Consider the following 21,103-nt stretch of genomic DNA (forward strand, 5'->3'; position numbering starts at 1 on the left):
GACGCTGTCCCCTCCTTCGGCGCAGTGCCCACCGGCGCGCCACAGAACGTGGCGGTGCAGGCAGCCACGGCCACCCAGCTGGATGTCACCTGGGAACCGCCACCCGCTGAGAGCCAGAACGGGGACATCCAGGGCTACAAGGTACCACACGCCGTCACCTGGGAGCTGGCACCATCCGGGGAGCGTGCCCTGGGGAGGGTGTGGGGAGAGGCTGGCGGGAGGTGCTGGGTGCCATCGGGCTGCGCTGAGCTCCCCGGGGAGCCGCTGTGTGTGTGTTGGATCTGGGGTGCTCGGGAGGTGCCGCCTGCCCTGGGGGATGCTCTGCGTGCCCTTGGGGAAGGGGTCCCGGGGAGATGCCGGGGGTCCCATCCCGGTGCCGAGCGCTCGCTGGGCGGCAGGTGGCGCTGCCGGCCCTGGGATGCTGCAGGGTGCCGTGGGGTGCCGCGGGGTGCTGCGGGGTGCTGTGGGGTGCCGTGGGGTGCCGTGGGGTGCCGCGGGGTGCCGCGGGGTGCTGCGGGGTGCTGTGGGGTGCTGTGGGGTGCCGCGGGGTGCCGCGGGGTGCTGCGGGGTGCTGCGGGGTGCTGCCGGGTGCTGCCGGGTGCTGCCGGGTGCTGCGGGGTGCTGCGGGGTGCCGCGGGGTGCCGCGGGGTGCTGCCCGGTGCTGCGGGGTGCTGCCCGGTGCCGCGGGGTGCTGTGGGGTGCCGCGGGGTGCCGCGGGGTGCTGCAGGGTGCTGCCCGGTGCTGCCCGGTGCCGCGGGGTGCTGCAGGGTGCTGCCCGGTGCTGCGGGGTGCTGCCGGGGTGCCCAGCCCCATGCTCTAGGCACCTCCTTGGCCACATCCACTGCGGTTCCTCCTGCTCGGCCCCATCCTTTGAGACTTAGACCCAGCTCAAAGGTGATCGCAGCGCGGTGATGCTGCGCCCTGGGCCATCCGCGAGCAAACGGGGACATGGCTGATGCCCAGCGCAGCCTGGAGCCATCCTGGAGGAGAGGCCCTCCAGCGTGCTCAGAGCCCCCAGCCGCTCTGGGACAGGGGCTTAGGAGCCCAGGCAGGGCTGTGCGGGGTGTTTGGGCACAGCAAAGGGCTGGGAGGGGGAGATGGGCTGGATCCATGCATCACCCAGATCTCCATGCCCCCTCCTCCTCCTGCAGATCCACTTCTGGGAGGCCCAGCGCCAGAACGAGAGCGCACGGGTGAAGACGCTTTTCCTGCCCGAGAACGGGGTGAAGCTGAAGAACCTGACGGGGTACACCTCATACTGGGTCAGCGTCGCCGCCTTCAACGCCGCAGGAGATGGACCCCGCAGCCCCCCCGTCAAGGGGCGGACGCAGCAGGCAGGTGGGGCCTGTGGCATGGCTGCCCCCAGCCCTTCGCTCAGCACGGTCACATCCGGACCCTCCTGCCCCTGGGCTCTGTGGGGAGGTGTCTCTGTGGGTCCAGCTCCAGTGAAGTCCATCTGATGCTCCTGCATCCCAGCTCTCTGCTGACTCCTGCAGTCCTGAGCAGAGACCGTCCCTGGGGTCACCCCAGAGAGTTTGTGGGTTGGGGGGACACAGAGGTGAAGGTCTTGGCTGAGACTTAAGAAGGATGAAGGTCTTGGGAGGAGAGAGACGAGGAGCAGACGCTATGTTCTATGTGGTGGACTTGGCGGTGTTAGGATTACAGTTGGACTTGATGATCTTAAAGGTCTTTTCCAACCTAAATGATTCTACGATTCTATGATTCTCACTCCCCCAGCCATGCGCGGTGCCCTGGCAGGGTATTTGTTTGCTGCAGTGGGGATGGGGGCACAGGGGGGTGGCACCAGGGTGATGTGAGATCGTGATGCCAAGTGCCCCAGCACCATGAGGGTGAAGGCAGGGAGAGGGGCCAGCTCAGTGTCGGGGGTGTCCACTGGGAGCACTGAGCCGGCCCCTGCCACCCTGTTCCCTTGCAGCCCCCAGCGCCCCTGGCTCCATCCGGTTCAGCGAGCTGACCACCACGTCAGTGAACGTGTCCTGGGAGCCGCCACCACTGCCCAACGGCATTCTCGAGGGCTACAGGCTGGTCTACGAGCCCTGCATGCCCGTGGACGGTGAGGGCATGGCTGGGGCAATGGGGGAGCTGGGAGGGCTCGGGGGGGGACCCGGCTCAGCCTCTGTCCCCACAGGCGTCAGTAAGATCGTGACGGTGGACGTGAAGGGGAACAGCCCGCTGTGGATGAAGGTCAAGGACCTGGCCGAGGGCGTGACTTACCGGTTCCGAATTCGGGCCAAAACCTTCGCCTATGGGCCAGACGTTGAGGCGAACATCACCACGGGGCCTGGGGAAGGTAGGGGGGGGCATGTGGGATGCCGAGCCAGGGTGAGGGAGGAGATGTGGTGGGGACAGTTCCCCCAGTGCCACCGGGGCTGGCGTGGCCATGTGCCAGTTTGTACCCTCGTGCCTCCAGCTCTGCTCTGGATCCCCAGGTGCCCCCGGTCCACCCGGCGAGCCCTTCATCTCCCGCTACGGCTCGGCTATCACCATCCACTGGTCAAGCGGGGACCCTGGCCAAGGGCCCATCACCAGATACGTTATTGAAGCCCGTCCTTCAGGTACTGCAGCTCCTCTCTGCTTTCTATCCCACCTCGATACCAGCAGAGCCTTGGGTTCGGGAGAAAGAGAAACTGAGGCAGGGAGCGCTGACCTCCCCAGGCCACCCAACAGGCTGGGCTGGGGATTAGGACCTGGGTGTCTGGGGTGTCAGCCACGTGCCGGTCCACAGGGACCATGCTGCCAAGTGGGTGCTGACTGGGGCTGATGGAAGGGGAAGGGGCCATGGAGCAGCACCTGATGCTGCTGCTTTCGTGGGCATGGAGGTCCTGACACTCCCCCAGCCAGGCAAGGGGGTTCGAGGCGTACTAAGGCTATCCCCAAATGGGAGAGCCCTGCTCCCGTGCAGGCAGGGGCAGGCAGGGCTGGCAGCTGGGACTCCCCATCCCCACGGCAGGGAGCCAGCAGGCACGGCCACGCTCTCTCCTGCAGCGCCAGGTTAATGTTTTCTCCCAGCCGCAGAGACCGCAGCTCAGAGGACCCAATCGATCGCTAACGGGGGTCGGTACCGCTCCCCACACGGTGGGGCAGCGCTCAGGAGGGAAAGCCCTCGCTCCCGTGAGCCCCTGGGGTTGCTGGGGGTGCTCTGGGGCTGCGGTGGCAGCCGGTCCCCAGGGACCTGCCCTGCCTTTGGCTGGGGAGCAGCCGATCGATCAGCCCTGTGCATCTCTACAGCTTTTTAATGATGCTGCAGCGAGTGAGCTCAGTGCCTGATGGGGCTGGGAAGATTGGGCAGATGGCGGAGGGCACACCCTCCCAGCTAGAGGGAGATGAGCCTCTCGCCCTGGGGAGTCCTGCAGAGCCGGTCCCTCCCTCTCAGGCCCCTTCCCTCTTCCAGATGAGGGGCTCTGGGACATCCTCATCAAAGACATCCCCAAGGAGGTGACCTCCTACACCTTCAGCATGGACATCCTCAAGCAGGGGGTCAGCTACGACTTCCGCGTCATCGCCGTGAACGACTATGGCTATGGGACCCCCAGCACGCCTTCCCCCTCCGTGTCAGGTAGCCGTCGGGGGGAGCGTGTGGGTGTCCCTGGGGGGATGCTGTCACCCCCGTGCTGGAGGGAGAGTCCTGACGTTGCTCTGTTCTCATGGCCATTGCTGAAACCCATCTCCCTGACTCTGCCTGGCTCCTGCAGAGCCCCAAATCCCACTGCCAGCAGCATCTGCTAGCGCTCCCCTTGCAAAGCCTCCTGCTATCCCCCTCTAACCCCTCACGTGGATCCAGATCTCACAAAGTTCCCCAAGGTGACCCTGTGCCCTGCAGTGGGCTGTCCCCATGCATACTGGTTTGCCCCCCATGCCTGTCCCCCTCTGATCCTCCCTGCTGTGCCCCAGCCCAGAAAACCAACCCCTTCTATGAGGAGTGGTGGTTCCTGGTGGTCATCGCCCTGGTGGGGCTCATCTTCATCCTCCTGCTCGTCTTCGTGCTCATCATCCGCGGGCAGAGCAAGAAGTACGCCAAGAAGTCGGACTCAGGTGAGTGCCGAGGATCTGGTGGGTGGTGACGGGACCCTCCAGGGTGCCAGCCAGGGGGGGGCATAGCCCTGACCCCATAGGAGCTTCTCTGGGGCATCCCTGCCTGCGGGGGGGGTGGGAGCCTGCCTCCCCATCTGCCTTGGGGCCCAGCTCCTCCAAAGCCCTGGTGACATCCGATAAAGATGCTGTGGGCTTCCTGGAGAGTGCTGGGAGCTAAAGATTAAATAAGCGACTTGTCTCGCTGTCAGCTGCGGAGGCAGGGCAGCCCGGGGGCTCGGCAGAGGTCACCGGGATTAGTCAAACACAGCTCTGTTTTCTTAGCTGTGTCAAGGGCTCAAATTGTGGGGAAAATCCAGACCTCCTCGTTAAGCAAACAGAGCTGCTGAGCCGGGAGCTGGAGGCGATGGGGCAGGTCAGGGAGCGAGCCAAGGCGGGCAGGCTCGGCACGGCCGGCGGCTCTGGGCATGGGGCTGATGCACGGCCGCTGCCCTGGGACCGGCACGTCGTGGGCGTCCCCAGGCTTTGGTCTCCCCAACGCAGGAGCTGGCACAACCCTCCCTGGGCCATTCCCCAACCCCCTGGGCAGGGTCCAGCCCACCCCCCCCCCGCTGTGGTGCCTGGGGGAGGCTGAGCATCCCGTCCCGCAGGGAACGGCTCCAAGGCGACTGCCCTGAGCCACGGCGAGATGGTGAGCCTGGACGAAGGCAGCTTCCCCGCCCTGGAGCTCAACAACCGGCGCCTCTCTGTCAAGAACTCCTTCTGCCGTAAGAACGGCATCTACACCCGGTAGGGACCCCTCACCGCAGCCCGCTCCCTGGGCAGGGGGAGGTTTTTTCAGTCGTCGTACCCATCCCTCCATTGTGCACTTGCTGTGGGGTGGTCACGGGGCTGGGGAGGGCTGGCACCCAGGGGGGTGACCCTGTTCTGCCCGGTGTCCCTCCTGCCATGAGCTGCAGCTCCTGCCGTGCCAGGATGCTGAACAGCCTGAGAAACTGGGAATCCCTGAGAGCCCACGGACCACGGGCAGGGTCCTTGGGGAGGAATTGGCACGGCTTAGGGGTGGTCCCCGAGCCCGCCCCGGGGATCGGCTGGTCTCATCCCCGAGGGGGGACTCACGCTGAGCACCCACCTCTCCCCGAGGTCCCCACCACGGCCCAGCCCCGGCAGCCTCCACTACTCGGATGAGGATGTGACCAAGTACAACGACCTGATCCCCGCCGAGAGCAGCAGCCTGACGGAGAAGCCCTCCGAGGTCTCCGACTCTCAGGTGACCACCTGCGGCTGCACACGGGGACGGGGACCTGGGGCAGGGGGACACAGGGGCAGGATGGACGGTGCTGGGGGCCATCCCTGGGCATCAGCCCCGCTCTGTGCCCACTACGATGCAGGTCCTGGTGCGCCTTTGGGAATAGCAATGCCGGTCCTGGTTCCCTGCCCCATCCCGCTTTTGGGCAGTGGCATCCCCCGTGGCTTTGCGGCACAGATCCAGCACGAAGCCGGCACAGCCCCTGGCCCGTGTGCTGGGGATGTGGCACCGCGGGGGGCCCCCCGAGGGCTGCGGGGGACAGGGGACGGGAGGGCAGCGGCGTTGGGGACTGTCCCGCTGCCCGGTCGCTGGTGGCAACGGCCACGGCTCTGCCAACCCTGCAAAATGGCACCTTTGTCTCATCCCGGAGAAACGGGCAGCTGTGGCCGGGCAGGAGCGCGGCCGTGGGCAGCCTCGGGGGAGGCCGCGGGAGCATCGTCCCTGGGATGGATGCTGGGTGGCATCTGAGAAGATGAGGCTGAAGCCAAGGGGAAGGTCCCGGGGGTCCCCATGGCTGTCCCCGAGCAGGAGAGGGACCGGCCCCGGGGGTGGCCCCCCCCCCGTCGCTGCCTGCACCGGCTGTTTCTTTTGCCTTCGCATGGCGGATGCTGTCACTGCTCTCTCTTGCCTGAGCGGGGCTCGAGTGGCTTTTGAGGAGCTGTGAAGAGCGGCGGGAGCTGGCGCGGGCGCGGAGCAGCTTCCCCACCGCCCTCAATGGGCCCTTTGTGCAGGGCGAGGGGAAGCTGAATCCAATTACCGCCAGCGGGGAGGCAGGGCCGCCAGCACCCGCCTCCCAAAAACCCCCTCCCCACCAGCCCAGGGACATCGCTGCCTCAGGGACACCCCCCCTCAAAGGGCCCCAGGACCCTGCAACCCTTTTGTATGAGGTTTTATTTTGCTTTAGCAAGAGGCAGAAACACCCCAGCGGTGTTGCAGCCGTCCCAGCCCCTAAAGTCTTTTGGGATGTCGCCAGCATCCCCAACAGAGCACTGGGAAAGTTCACCCTATTTTTGGGGCTGGGGGGGGTGATGCCCCCCACCCCATGCTCACCCCATCCTGTTCTTTAGGGTAGCGACAGCGAGTACGAGGTGGACCCCGGGCACCAAAAAGCCCACTCCTTCGTCAACCACTACATCAGCGACCCTACCTACTACAACTCGTGGCGGCGGCAGCAGAAGGGCATCTCGCGGGCACAGGCGTACAGCTACACCGAGAGCGACTCGGGGGAGCCCGACCACGCGCCCCTCTCCAACAGCACCTCCACGCAGCAGGGCAGCCTCTTCCGCCCCAAAGCCAGCAGGACTCCCACCCCCCAGACCCCTGGTAACCCCCCCAGCCAGCCCGGTACCCTCTACCGCCCGCCCAGCAGCCTGGCCCCCGGCTCCAGAGCCCCCATCGCTGGATTTTCTTCTTTCGTTTGATATTTAAACAGAAGCAAAAACAAACAGGAGAAAAAAAAATATTAAAAAAAAAAGAAAAAAAAGAAAAGCCCCAAGAAATTAAGACGAATGAAAAAAGTGGTGAGGGAGAGAAGAGGAGGAAGCGGAGAGGCCGAAGGGCCACAGAGCCCTGGCCATGGCAGCAGCACCATGGGGGGCAGCGGCCCCAGGCTCGGCGCCGCGGTGGGTGTTTCGCTTTCTCGGCAGCACCGGAGCAGAACCCCGAGCGCCTTCCCTGGGGCTGGGGAGCAAAACCCAGCTCCTGTTTTTGGCCAAAGCTTTCTGCATTATGGACTTCGCCGCCGAGGTGGGGCAGGAGGGCTCGGAGCGCTGGCAGGATTGCACCGGGCTTCGCCCTTGGCCCCTGCCGCAGCTGGCCCTGGGCTGCCCCTGGCCTCCCTGGGGTCCCATGGGTGCTGCTGGGCTGGGTGCAGGGACTCTCGCTGTGCCGAATGCCTGTCCCTCCACCAGCCTCTGCTTGTGACTCCCCTGGGACACAGGGACAAGCGGTGACAGAGACTGCCGACTGCGGGGGAAGAGGGGCTCTGCTGATTTAACCCTCTGGACGTGAAACCCCAAACCTGGACACCCCCCCTAGCCCTTGGGAGAAAGGGCCAGCCGCTGTGCCAGGAACCCAGGGGCAATTAATTCCTCCCCCGAGGAGAACCCAGGACTTAAACACCAGGAGAGCCCCACTGGGGTGCAAGTGGTGCTGATGTCCCCCCTGGTTTTGCACCCCGGGGCTGCTCAGGGGCTCTGGCGAGGGCTCTGATGGGGCGACGTGGCGGCCGTAGCCACCCCTCTGTGTTCTGGTGGTTTGGGGGTTGGTTTGTTTTTTTTTTTTAATGGGGTTTTGTGCAGAGGTCTGGGAGCATGAGGGGCACGGGAGGGGCGGTGATGCCCCAGGGGGGTTGTGGCCGTTTTGGTGGTCTCTGCATAGCATAGCAAAAACCCCTGCAGTGCCTACCCGTGAGCCAGGCACCAGCCCGGCGGGGCCGTGGCACCCGGGCTGAGCCGAGGGAGATGCCAATAAACAGCCTGAGGATCAGCCCCGTCTCGCCTCTCTGTCACCCTGCTGCGGCGGCGAAGGGGCTGACGGGATGCGTCCGTCTGTCCCGCTGTCCCGGCTGGGCTTGTGTTGGCCCTACGGCACCGGGGAAGGAGCCGGGCAGAGGGTGCCGGAGGCTGCGGTGTCAGGATAGGGCCCGGAACAGCGTGGGGAACCCTGATGGCCGTACCCCTGCGTGTTTCCATCCCGGAGCGGTGGGGTCTGCGGTTGGAGGGAAAGGGGACCTGGAGGTGGGGTGGGGGAGGAGGGAGGTGACCCTGCTGCACCGGGGGCTTTTGGCACCGCCGGCACCGGGGATTTCTCCCGGGGCAGTTTGCAGCCGCCCTCGCTGCCTGCTCTGCCCTTCAGGCCTGGCAAGAAAATCCGGGTGACGCGCTCGGGTTTCATCGCCCGTCACCCCTCCGGCAGCAAACAGCGTGAGTTTGGAGCCGAGGGCTGGGGAAGGCTCAGCCTGCCGACAGCGCCAGCCACGCACCAGTGCCCGCTTCCTTGGCCGGGGGCTGTTCCCTTGCTGGGGGCTGCCAGGACCAGGGGCCGTGGGGTCTGCACAGCCCTTTGCCACAGGACCCCGCTGCCGGCGGGGCAGGGGCTTGGAGCCCCTTGCAGACGCATGCCCGGACCCTCACCCTGGTGTGGGCAAGGGTCTGGGGCTGCCAGAGGGAGCGTTTTGCAGGTGCTGCATTTGGGGACTGATTCGAGCTGGGGGTGCATGACCCAGTGCCACAGCCCCCCTTTGCCCATCCCCTGGGCCGGGCAGAAACAGGGGATGCTGCGATGGCACCACTGCCGAGCCGCGGCCACCGGCAGAAGCGCTGTCCCCACCTCGGTGCGTCGCCACGGCCCCGGAGCTGGCGGGGAGCAAAGGGCATTTCTGGCAGGTGACTCATCTGACCTGCTTGGGAGCTGGCGCCAAGGGGAGCGCGGCACCCAGGGGTGCTCATCCCCTTCCTGGGCAGTGAGGGGAGCCCCAGCGCCCCGCTCAGGTGGAGACATTGGCACGGCGGCGGGGCGGGGGGCTGCGTTTTGCTGGACAAATCCTGCCCCTTGTTTGCAGCCCGGCTCCAGCCCCAGGCGTCCCGGCTTGTGCAAGAGAGACCTTCCTCCCACCCGGGCCGGGACACGGAGACGCCAGAAACACGGGGCAGAGCAGGTCTGAGGAGTCGAGCAACACGGGTGAGGTCCTCGTGCAAGGGATGCTCCCTGTGCAAGGGACACACCTCGTGCAAGGAATGCTCCCTGTGCAAGGGACGCTCCCCTCCCACGCAGGACATGTACCAGACCCTGCGAGCAGCAATGACCCGGTGAGCACCACGGCGGTCCCTGGACACGTCCCCCGTTGTGCAGACAGTGGGACATGGGTCCCGGGAGGCTCCTGCGTGGGGTCTGCCTGTGCTCCCCAGCACGGCAGCGTGCCGCAGCCCCGGCAGCCAAGGCAGAGCGGAGCCCAGGCCCCACTCGTGCACCCTGGCCTGGCTCGTCCCTGGCCACGGGGAGGAGAAGCTGGAAGGTGCAGCAACATCCGCAGCGAGTTTGGAGCTGGCGCCGTGCCGGGAGGTGAAGCTGCCGGTGCAGCTGTGGCCAGAGTGCCCGGGGTCCTGCGGCAGCGGTGGCGGCAAAGCCGGGATGAGCCCTTTCTGCTCGTGGTTTCCCACGGCTGACAGATGCAGCACTGAGGAAGTGGCGGATCCCACATCCCACCGTGGCAGCAGGTTCACCTTCTGCAACCCAGGGAACCTCCCTGGGACAGTCCGGGAGCCACGCACGGCACAAAGCCCGGTGTGGGCACAGCAGAGATGGGCTGAGTGCCAGCCGTACTAGCAGGAGCTCTTCCTCGCCTGTCCTGCCTCAGTTTCCCCACAGCACAGATGCCATCAGACCGGCTGGGCTCACGGGGGAAGGCACCGTGCTCCCTGCCAAGCACAGCCACCTCTCTCCTGCCTCTGCTTTCACCACGCTGCTGCCACGAACGGCTTTTTCCAAAAGTCCCCTCCGGGCAGGTCTGGGCTGCCCGTGCCCAGCCCTGCTGCTGCCTGCGCTGCCGGCTCTCCAGGCTGCTTCGTGCAGCAGACAGGCAGGGCGAGCTGTCGGCAGCAATCAGTCCCCAGGGACCGAATCAGCCTTGACGTATCGCCCAACTCCCGCTCGGCGGTGGCCTGCGGTTCTCCCAAGGGCAGAGCACCGCTCGCTTATCAGGGTTGGCGAGTCGAAGGGGGGGCAGAGGGGAGAGACTGCACCCCCAGACCTGGCTGTGCAGACGGGGTGGCACCGGAGCGGTACCTGCTTGCTGCCCCCGACGCGGTGGGGAGATGTTTGTGTGCCAGAAACAGGGGTTGTGACCTGTAAAGCTGGGCTGAATTCCATGATTTATTTTTTTTTATTTATTTTGCCGAAGACGGCGTTGGTGTTGGAGGAGTCAGGTAGTAACAGTTTGTTCTCCAGGTTGAGATTAGATCAAGCAAGGAGTAATCGGAGCAAAGAGAAATGCTCGGTGTGCACTGGAGGATAAGCCGCCCTGCAGCCTGGGCTCTCCCTTTCCTCCAGATTTCTCCGATTCCCCGCCAGCTCCTGGGGCAGAGCCGAGTGTCCCCACCTTTCCCTTGCCTTGGGCCGCAGGGACAGGGACAGCCCATCCTGCCACGCCGGGGGCTAGACGGGACTCGGCGCATCCTCAGAGCCCCACGTGCCCCGGGGCCCTGCCGCCTCCTGCACCGTGCCAGGCTGCGAAGCTCGCGGCATGGGCAGAGCTGCCGGCGGCAGGGACAGCAGCAGAGCCCTCCCGGGATGGCAGGGAGAGGAGGGTGGCGGAGAGGACGGACCCAGGTCTGTGTACCCTGTCCCACAGGTGTTGGTGCTCAGCACCGCCGCGCTGCGCACGCCGTGGTGCCCTGGATGAAGGGGACCAAGCGCCGAAGCTGTGCCAGGACAGGGGCTTCCACGGGCGCTGCAGGCTGCAGTGGGTCCCCGCAGCAGCCACGCTCCAGGTGGGCTCCCCGGGGGGAAGCCAGGGTGTCTGCGCTGCGGCCGGGCGATGGGTTCCCGGGTGGGCGGCGGATCGTGTGAGCCTGTTCCCTGGCACTGCCGGCCAGGGGAATGTGCTGGGTGGGAAAGGCGGGCGGCTGCACAAAAAGCCCGTCCGCGGCAGGCTCCAACCTGCGCACAGCTTGTCCTGGCGCTCACCCGTGCACCCATAGGTGCCAGCTGCAAGCAGGAGGCATGGTCCTGCCGGGGTGCGCCGGTTAGCCAGATAACCGCTCACGCCTGGGAGAACAGCACGGGGAAGGGGTGAAACCCTACGTCTGTGGGTGCAAGCTGGTGTGCAAGGGGGTCAGCGCGGCTGTTGGGGAGGTTTCTGGCAGCATCCAGCTCTGGGCCCTGGGGCTGGAGGGATTTGGGGGGGCTGGGGGGCAATGCCCCATTCCCAGCACCCTGGGATGTCCGGATGGTGATCCCCACACCCTGCTGCAGCACTGGGACTCAGGGAAAGCACCCGGCTCGCTCAGCAGCATCTCCTGCGCGGCCGAGGCAGCGTCAGCAGACAAAGCTGGCAGGCGCTGGCGGCAGGAGGAGGGGACGGGGCTGCCGGGAAACTCGGGCTCTTCTCCCTGCCCTGCTTTTCAATGTGCTTTTCAATCCTTTTCTTTTTTCTTCTCCGCTTTCAAAAGCTGCTGAGAAGCAGTAAAAGGAACCAACAACGGGTTCAGGAGGGGTCAGAGCGATGCAGCCACCCGCTCTGCACTCCCCGGCCTCCCAGCGCCCCGACCTCGCCTCCATCTCCCCAGGGCCGGATCCAGCCCCAGGGCTCTGCGTGGCCGGAGCTGCTGTGGAGGAGAGGGGAGGGCGCCCATCTCTCCCAGGCAGTTTTTCAAGTTGAGTGGGTGCCTGCTCTTCCCAGCCAGAGTTAGGCCAGCCCGTGGGAGCCTTCCCCAGCGGCTCCCACCAGCCGGCTGATGTTAATCCCTCCTGACTGCACTGTCTCAGCCAGCGCTGTGCTCCCATGACAGCGTCAGGTGAGGCGAGCCGTGCCGTGCCGGTGCCGCGCCAGCCTTCGATTACTGTGCGCTGGCCCCATGCGAGTGGGTAGAGCTGCTGGCGGGGGCTCTGGCAAACCCTCCTCTTCTTCCTTACCCTCCGACAAACAATCGCTGCATCCAGCGGTGGCTTCCAGGAGACCCCTGCTCAACTGTGGGCACGGGGCTTTGCCTCCTGCCTCAGTTTCCCCATAGGCAAAGCAAGGAAAATAAAATTTGCCAATCAAAGCGGCTATGTAAACAGCACCGGTGTGAGCTGAGGAAGCAGCACGGCCTGGGAAGCAGACTGCAGGCACCGGCGGAGGCGACGTGGTGCTGGACACCCGGGCGGCTGGCAGAGGCCGTGCCCTGGGTGGTTTGGCCACGGTGCTCAGTCCGGCAGAGCCTCTCCACCGTGCCAACTACAGCATCTCTGCAGTGCCACGCTCGCCCCCGCTGCCCGCAGAAGCGACAGCTCCATGGTTATGCCGCAAGTGGCCTCCTGCCCTTCCCACAGAGGGAAGTGTCTGCACCAGATGAGCCATCAAAGTGCCCGGCGCTGCCCAGCCCCGGCTGCCGCTGCAGCCCCCGGGTTGGTGCCACCGAGCCTGGGCAACAGAGCTCCTTGCGCCGGTGACATGAGAAATCTTGGCCCCCCCCCACAGTGTCATGTCCCAGCACCCGAGCCCCCAGGGTTGCTCGGCCAGGCCATCCCAGGACCCCACTCGCCACCCCCCCACGCCCCAGCCTGGCTCCCTCCATAGAGGCGCCAGACGCTCCGGAATATGCAAGAAACGCTGCATTAGGCAGATTCCGGATAATCTCGTCTCTCCCGCCCCTTTTCTCCCACAAAGGTCTCGCCTTAATCCCTGAGAGCGGCTGTGCAGCCCTGCACTCTCCCTTTCAGCACATCACCAGCGCCGGGGGGGCCGGGGTGGCCACGGTGCCCCCGCCATCGTGACCCGGCCACGGACCACCCAACCACCCCACGGCCTGGAGGGGTCCTGCGGCCCTCCGGGGCTATGGAGCGGCAGGCTGGCTGGGGACGGAGAGCTGGGGGACGGTGGAGGGTGAGTGTGGGTGCTGCAGCTTCGTGGGTGTCATGGTCACGAGTGCAACGGGGACAGTGGTGCTGCCCCGGGGCTGAACCCGCTTCCTCCCGGCGGCTCAGTTCGGCTCTTAAATCCCCTTAATTAATTAGAGTCGGTCACCCCCCGCCTCCTCAATCCGCGGCCGGTCTGCCAGGGGTGCAGCCAGCCCCCGCTCTGCCCCCGGGGACCCCACTCGGGACCCCCCCCGAAGGAAGAGATCTGGGACCCCCCCACCCCCGCGGATCCCTGCACCCCGCCCAGGAGGGGCCGGGGACCACACTCGTAACCCCACTCGGGGACATCCCCCCCGCGGGACGCGCTCCGGGACCCCCCACGGGCGGGGCCGCGCCTGGGACAAGGGTTCCCCCCCCCCCGCCCCACTAGGGTTTGAATGGAGGGTGTGGGGCTGCCCCGTGACGTAGCGCCACGCCATTGGCCCGGGCGGGGCGATGACATCATGCCCGCCGCGGCGGTAGTGGGGGGTGCGGTTTTTGCTTCGGCTCGGCTCGGCTCGGCACGGCACGGCCATGGGCCGGCAGCGGGTCCCGGGCGCGCAGGTAGGGGGGGTCCGGGGCACGCTGGGGCTCGGTTCAGCCCGGCGCGGCGCGGGGGGAGGCAGCCGGGCCCCGGCTCGGCTATTGTCCGGCGGCGGGCGGGGTCCCCGGGGTGCCCCGAGCCCCGCTCCGGGAACGGGCCGGGAGCGGCGGTGACACCCCCCCACCCAGCCGCCCACCCACCGGGGCGTGGGGCCGGACCGCGGCGCGGGTGGGCGAAGGGGTTAACAGGATGCGGAGCCGTGTTTGTCCTGCGTGGGGCACCGGCCCGGCTCACCCCGCCCCGGCGGCGGCCACCGGCGGCCGCTCGCCCCGCGGCTCCACACGCTCCGCGGAGCCCAACGCGGGGGGGGGGGGGGGGTTCGCGGTGCCCGGAGCCGGCGGTGGCCGCAGCCGGGGCGGTGGCTGCCCGCGGCCCTTCTCGGAAAGGTTGATCCTCCCCGCGCTGGAGCGGGTCCAGCAGCACCCCTGGGCTGGCCGGGGCTGGGCGCAGGCGGGTGCTGAGTCAGAGCCGCCCGAAATCCCCCTCCAGCCCTTCCTCCTGCAGCCCGGGACAGGGCTCAGGGCTTCCCCGCCGGCCCCCCAGCCTTCCCGGCCGGCCCCCAGCCTGCCGTCCCGCACTGTGCGCCGTCCCTGGGGAGCACACGCCGCCTCCCGTGGGTGCCCCGGAGAGCAGGGACCTGCCCGGTTCTGCAAGCCTGGGCACGGGGCTGGCTCCCCAACCCGCTCCGGTGCGGGACCGGTGCCTGGAGAGCCGGGAGCTGGTGGGCAGCGACTGCTCGTGGGGAGCTGGGCTCAGCCCTCGCCGCCCTGGTTTGACCCCAGCGGTAGCAGCGTGAAGTATGGATGTTTCCGAGTGCCGAATCTATAGATCAGGAAGGCTGTTCTAAAGGGAGCTGGGATCGGTAACGGTCCGAGGGAGAAACTGAGGCACGGAGTGAGGTAGCGAAGGCAGCGCAGGTCTCTGCACCCCGGGACGGGGCTTTCTCCCTAGCTGGGTGCGCAGTAAACAAGTCTGTTTTGGACGCAGCTCCCTCGGAGACCATGGAGTGAATCCAGCTGAGATGTAGCACTGAGGAGGTTCAGGTTTGGGTGCTGGGGGGAAAGAGCAAGGCTGGCCTGAACAGCCATCGCGGGGGCCAGCCGCCCGACTCTGCGCCATGGGCTGACCCGGTGCCGAGCAGGGCTCCCTCCGCGGCCCCGATGGGCAGCCACATGCCGCTGCCTGCAGGCAGCCCCGCTGCCGGCAGCGTTGTGCTGACCGTGGCGGTCTCTCCCTTTGTTCCGCAGGTTTTGTCGTGAGCGCAAACAGCCGCCGCGGTCGTGGGCCCCCCAAGCCGGCTGGCTGCGGGGTGCCGGGCCCCAGTGGCAGGTAGGGTGCTGCGGCCAAGCCGTGGGAAGCCTGCCTGTTTACTTCCCATCCACCCCAGCGAAACCGCAGGAATTTGGAACCCGGCGGAGGTCGGGAGGTCTGTTTAGCCCCGGTATCCTGTCGGACCCCGGCCAGCCCCTGTTGTTGTGAGAGACGGGGCCGGGGCCAGCGAGGAGATAACCTTTCCCCCCGGAAACGTCCCCTCCTCGCCCTGGAGAGCCGCGGGCTGGTTTGCGGCCCGTAGCAGGAGGATTTACGGTCCCATGCGTGTTCTGGCGTGTCCTGCCAGTAGTTCCTCGCTGAACTCTGGCTAGCTCCCGGTCGTCGGCAGTCCCTTGGGGAGCACTGCTCTGCTTTTGGCACCGGTGTGCCGGCGCTGGGGTGGTTAGTTCCCCGGCTCGGCTCTGATCGGCGTGCTGATAGCCCTGGCGAGAGCTGACCTTCGCCTCCCGCCCTGACGAGCTGTCTCGCTGGCCCCAGCTCTGACGCTCGCTGCCGGCTGCCTTTCCGCTTCCAGAGGCGCTGCCAGAGCTGCTCCGTGCATCCCACGGATGAACTGCAGCGGTGTCCCGGTGCCAGGGACAGGACCAGACCTGTCGCTCGTGCCGGGGAGGAGGCGGTCACCGGGGCGCCTGGGCTGCCCACACTGACAGGACCATCTCCCCCCAGGCCTGGGAAGACTCACCGGAGAGCCTGACTCGAGGGTGTGACAGCAGACTGGTCCCCTCCCGGGCCGGCGGTGGCAGGGTGTGATCCGTGCCCCGGCTCCGGCAGCTGTCTGCCAGGCAGCGACATCAAAGGGCCGCCTGCGCCGGATCCCCGGGGGGCAGCGCACCAAAAAGTGGGGCTGAGCAGCTGGTGCACCCTCCCTGCTCGGCGTGCGGGTTCTCCCTGGCCCCGGGCGGCGTGGGGGGCCCGACCGGTCCGGCACAGCCCCTACCCCAGAGCCGGGCAGGGTGGGGAGAGCATCCTCTGATCTCTGGGCTGGAGGGCGCTGCCTGGGGTGCTCTGTGCGGCAAAGCCGGGGAGGCTCGTTTGGAGCCAGCCGGGCTGGCTGGGATGCTTTCCCCCTCCGTGGGTTTCACTCTCCCAGCCTGTGAGCGGGACGAGTCGGGGACAGGACGTGTGGGAGCGCGGCAGGACTTGGCGTTTCCTCCGTGCGCACCCATGCGCTGGTTTCTTTAAGCCACTGGTGCTGTCTTGACCCCGTGGGTGACTGGTGCTGGGCAGGATGGGATAGGGAGGATGGGGGGGGGTCTTGGGGGAAGCCTGCACCATCAGGGTGCGCAGTCCCCGCTGCCCGCTCTGCACCCAGAGGGGCTGTCCCACCCTCCACGCTGGCTGCGGGACCCCACTCTCCTGCAGCAGAGACCCCTTCGCAGGGGAAATCGTGTCCCCGAGACCTGGGGCTCTCGCTCCTCGCAGCGCGTGGTCTCTCAGTTCACTTTGTCCCTCTTGCCCTCGACCCGCGCTTGCAGGTCCCGTCCCCTCCCCTTCCCCTGAAGCCCTGCTGGGACTTGGCCGTGTTCTGGGCTCGCTGCCCCAGGACGGGCAGCGCTGCCTGCCAGCCTGCCTGCCTGCAAAATCTCTCGGGTTACAGAGTGGCTTTTCCTGGTAGGTAGCTGGAGAGGCGGCGGCGGCGGCAAAGCTGCCCTGGCCTGGTTTCCTTTGTGAAAGCGCCCGCAGCGGGAATGTCACAGGATCCGCTCTCCTCTCCCCGAGTGAGAAAAGCAGAAAAGGGCTCTGTGTCCCGCTCCCCTCGGGCAGGACGGGGCCGGCAGCCGGGCTGTGCGGGCAGCAGCGTCCCAGCAAGCTGCTGTCACCTCTCAGGGCGAGCTGGGAGCAAAGCGTCGAGGGACGGGGAGGTTTTGGCTGCTGTGAAAAGGCTTCGTGGGCAGGAACGCCGAGGGGGGACGCGGTAGCTTGTTTGGAGGCTGTGATGGTGATGGAGAACTGCTGGCTGCCGTGCCGGTAACGCTCCAACCTCCCGGTGGCCCCTTTGCCGCGGCTTGCAAAGTATCTCACAAATGCTGAACTTGGCCCCGAAATCTAAATACAAGGGAGGGACAGTCCCCAGATGGCCTAAATCAGCAGCACGGTTGCCTGGCCCAGCTGGGGAGCTCGCCGGGAGTGTTTGTTTTATGTAAAACCAAAGGCTGGAGGAATGCCGGCCTGAAAGGAGACCTCGCAAGGGGGAATGTCTGTGCCACGCACACGCGCTCAGCTGGGCGCGCGTGAGATCCTGGCGAGGGGAGCGGGGCTCCGGCGAGCTGCTTGTCTGCATTCGGATGGGGTGAGGGGGAAAGAAGTCCGCTCGGCTCCCAGTTTGAGGGTGCGGAGAAGGTGTCACGGCTGCTCCGTCTCTTCCCTGGGCTGCTGGGGATAAACCGGGGGCTCTCCCCCCCAGACCCGCCGCGTGCCGGCGCATCCCCAGGGCTGTGCCGCACCAGAGTCGGGCGGTCGCCCTGCCGAGAAGGGCTCGTGCTGCCGCCTCCGTGGGGTGGTGGGATCCTGCGCTGGGATGGATGGGAGCACAGCCACGTGCCGCCGATACCGTGCCGCCGGGCATGCCTGCCGTGGCTGGCCCATTAAGGAAGCTGTGCGCCGGAGGGCCAGGCACCGGGACTTTGCACCCGCGTGGGGTCAGAGTCCATCCTGCCTGCATGAGACCGGCCCAGCCGCAGCCCGCCTGAGGCCCTGCTGCCGCGGCGTGGGACAGACGGGCGTCACGGGGCAGGTTTGGGGCGGGATGGGGGGCGGGAGCCCCCCCCAGCCGTGTTGGGAGCTGCGGGGCAGATGCTGTGGTGTCCGGCTGAGCAGATACAGGACTGGGTTGTGCTGGGACTGTGCCGCCATCGCTGCCCGTGGGCTGTGGGGCCGGGGTTTGCTTCCAGCTGATCCTGTGGAGCCATTCGGCTGCATGCTGGGGCTGGGTGGGCAACGGGGGGGACGTGGCCCCCGCCCTGAAGCTCGCTCAGAGGAGAGACGTCGGTCCCTTCCCCGTGTGTATCACGGGGCCGCAGTGTCGCCGGCAGTGCCCGAAGGGAGGAAGCGGGTGGCCGCGAGCCTTTCCTCCCCGGCAGCCTCTCCCGGGACCACCTGGGGCTGCCTGGCGCCAGGGGAAGCGCGGGATGCGGTGACGTGGTCGCTGTCCTTGTCCCCTCCTGCGTGGCCACGGGCAATGGGCTGGACAGGTCGGGCGGTGGTCACGGGAAGGAGGAACGTGCCTCTCCACATCCCGGTCAGCCAGGGCCCTCGTCATCTCTACCGCCAGCTGCCACCCCTGAGTCACAGCGGTGACGGTGAGGTGGCTGGGGAGGGTGGGCACGGCCACGCGTGGGCTCAGCGCCGGGGTAGAGCGAGGAGCAGCATGGAGGGCTTTGGGGTGCTGGAGGGTGGCAGCAAGGCTGCGTCCCCACGTCCCCATCCTGCCAAGCGTGAAGGGGTACCCGTGGGGTGCCTGCCTGTCCCCATCCCCCGTCCCGGTTCCCCCTGTCCCGCCGCTTGGCTGGCGGTGCCTCCCGGGGGCTCTACGCCCTCCTTGCACGCTTCCTGCCGTCTGTTTCCAATTCCTCCTGGCGTCTGCTCCTCCCTGCTTTCTTCCAATTAAAAAAAAAAAAAATCCCAGGCATCTTCTCGGCGTGCGGCTCCCAGAGGCTCGAGCGCTGCCGTGCCCCACTCCGGCGGGCTGGGGTTGCACGGGGAGGGTACAATGGGTGCCTGCGGTGCCCCGCGTCCCTTTTGGTGCCCATTCACTTGGGGCACGGGGTCAGGGATTGTCCTTGCAACGTCCCTGTGCCCAGGTTTTTCTCCTGCGGTCCTTTCTGCATGTCTGCTCTATGGGTGGGGTCTGGGACCCGCTCGTTTAGGGGATGCGGGGAGCTTCGGGGTGTCTGGGGCCTGTCGCCCTGGGAGCGATGCCCTGCGTGGAGGCTTTTCCCAGGGGAGCGGAGGTGCTGGTGGGCACGGGGTCACGTTTTGCAGCCTGGCAGGGTGAGGGCTGGTGTCGGCAGGGCCGTGCCCATCCGTGTCCTCGAAGCCTGAGCGTGTCCCTCTCTCCTGTCCCCTAGGAGTGACCTGTCCGTGACGCTGGTGGGAGCCCAGCCGCAGACCACCAGGTGTGAGCGCCGGCCAGGTCCGTGGGACGCGTGACCCCGTTTTGGCCGCCCCGGTGCAGCGTGGCACAGCCCCTCCCCGCCGCCGTGATGCCGATCCTCAAGCAACTCGTCTCCAACTCTGCCCACTCCAAGCGGCGCTCGAGGGCCGACCTGACGGCCGAGATGATCAGCGCGCCGCTGGGGGACTTCCGCCACACCATGCACGTGGGCCGGGCGGGGGACGCCTTCGGGGACACCTCCTTCCTCACCAGCAAGGCGGGGGAGCCGGAGGCGGGCGAGGAGCCGGGTGCCTCCAAACCCAGCCTGCTCTCCCGCCGCTTCCGCAGCAGCAAGCGCTCGCAGTCGGTGACGCGAGGTGACCGGCGGGACATGCTGGGTTCGCTGCGGGACTCGGCTCTCTTCGTGAAGAACGCCGTCTCCCTGCCCCAGCTCAACGAGAAGGAGGTGGACAGGAGCGCGGGGCAGCTGCCCAAGAGCCTCTCCTCCAGCCCAGTCAAGAAGCTGCCCGAGGAGGTGAGCCCCGAAGAGCAGCAGCGCCCGAACGGGGCGGCCGCCGGGCCGCTGAGCCCCGGCTTGGACGAGCGCGACTTCGGGGACATCACGGAGCTGCCCATCGTGGTGGCCAAGAGCGGGGCGGGCATGAAGCACGCAGAGTCCATCATGTCCTTCCACATCGACCTGGGGCCCTCCATGCTCGGGGACGTCCTGAGCATCATGGATAAGGAGCAATGGGAGCAGGATGAAGACCCCGAGGCGGAGGAGAGCCATGAGGAGGAGGCAGATGCTGCCCTGCCCGGCTCCCCGGCGGCGGTGGCGGCGGCGGCGGCAGCCCCGCTGAGCCAGAGCCCGTCCCGCGGCACCGGCGGCCGCTGCCCCAGGGACAGCAGTTCGGCGTCCAGCTGCACCTCAGGGCCGGAGGAACGCAGCCCTATCCCCGGGCCACCGAGCCACCGGGGCCCCCCGAAACGCCCCGACAAGGAGTTCTCATTCGCTGATGACGACGACGACGAGATCAGAGTATAAAAGGCGGGCGGCAGAGCCGAGGGGTCTGGTTCTCATTTGTGGTTGCTTGGACACGGGGCCGAATACCCTGGTGCTGCAACGGGTGGCACCGGGGAAGACTCAACTCCTCACTTGTTCCCTCTCCCCGTCCGACAGCGGACATGCCGCGGCAGGACAGCGCTCTGTTCCCGGGGCAGCCCCGGCGCCTCTCGGCACCCGGAGAGCTCCAGCACATCCTGGGAGGGGAAAGCGGACTTGATTTCAGTTTTTTCTGTTGGACTTTGGATATTAGCTCTTTTCTTTTTTCCCCTCTGCCCATGTAAAGCAATATAGGATCAAACAAGATGAGGCTTTGAAGTTTTAGCCCCTTTAGTAATATATATATTTTTTTCCACCGTACGGTTTTTACTGCTCTCTGATTTGTACCTAACTTTCTTTACTCTCACTTTTGGTTTTACTGGAGGGGAGATTTCCCATGAGGAAGGACTTGGCTCTGGAGCTCAGAGGGGGCCTGGGACCGTGGGTGGCTCCAGCTCCCCAGGTTTCTTGGGGACTTTCTGCAGACCAAGAACTTCCAGCCCCATGCCGCGGTGGGGGCTCACTCCCTGTCCCTCGGATGGATGGATGGATGGATGGATGGATCCATCCCAGATGCTTGACCCTCTCAACAGCCTGGGGGTCACAGGGATGCCCCCCTGGCCAGCCCTGGTACCCACTGCTCCCAGGGATGCTGATGGGAGTGTGGGTCTGTCCCCCGTGGGGGGAACACCTGGAACCCCCCTGTGAGCCAGAGTGAGCCCCGGTGTCCTGCGTGCCAGGAGGCCACCGTCGTGGGGCCGGTCTGGCTGGGCAGTGCTGATGCTGGCCTGGTGCAGGCGGTTGGAAGAGGAGGGTTTTATACCATGTATGTACAAATGCAAAGAATAAAAGGAAATGGTAGTGACAGCAGTGGCCTGAGTTCCTGGGTGGTGAGGTGTGTGGGGTCACGCGTGTTTGCACCCTGCGGCATGGGTGGGGACCAGCTTTCTCTGTGCTGCCACCGTCCCCAGACTCTGTCCTGCTGCCTCCACCTTCGCTGCCTGGCCCTGGCTG

General features: G+C 66.7%; 2 protein-coding genes across 3 annotated transcripts in view; both read left to right on the plus strand.

The window, feature by feature from the left end:
* The window catches only part of SDK2 (sidekick cell adhesion molecule 2), a 51,223-nt gene extending 43,412 nt beyond the window's left edge, over positions 1-7,811 (plus strand). For both annotated transcript variants that reach the window (XM_054846477.1, XM_054846478.1), the window contains 10 exons: positions 26-141; positions 1,152-1,338; positions 1,937-2,074; positions 2,150-2,311; positions 2,451-2,576; positions 3,413-3,577; positions 3,913-4,053; positions 4,701-4,839; positions 5,194-5,320; positions 6,427-7,811. In XM_054846477.1, coding sequence (XP_054702452.1) covers positions 26-141; positions 1,152-1,338; positions 1,937-2,074; positions 2,150-2,311; positions 2,451-2,576; positions 3,413-3,577; positions 3,913-4,053; positions 4,701-4,839; positions 5,194-5,320; positions 6,427-6,780 — 1,655 coding nt within the window. In that variant the 3' untranslated portion in view covers positions 6,781-7,811. The remainder of the gene's footprint in view (positions 1-25; positions 142-1,151; positions 1,339-1,936; positions 2,075-2,149; positions 2,312-2,450; positions 2,577-3,412; positions 3,578-3,912; positions 4,054-4,700; positions 4,840-5,193; positions 5,321-6,426) is intronic.
* A 5,598-nt stretch (positions 7,812-13,409) lies between these two features.
* CDC42EP4 (CDC42 effector protein 4) lies at positions 13,410-20,956 on the plus strand. Its single transcript, XM_054846085.1, has 2 exons — positions 13,410-13,522; positions 18,962-20,956. Exon 2 carries the CDS (start codon positions 19,097-19,099, stop codon positions 20,030-20,032), a length of 936 nt encoding a protein of 311 aa, XP_054702060.1. The 5' UTR covers positions 13,410-13,522; positions 18,962-19,096; the 3' UTR covers positions 20,033-20,956.
* Positions 20,957-21,103: the final 147 nt, after the last annotated feature.

Source organism: Grus americana, chromosome 18, assembly GCF_028858705.1.
Source record: "Grus americana isolate bGruAme1 chromosome 18, bGruAme1.mat, whole genome shotgun sequence".
In the NCBI taxonomy this organism is placed as follows: domain Eukaryota; kingdom Metazoa; phylum Chordata; class Aves; order Gruiformes; family Gruidae; genus Grus; species Grus americana.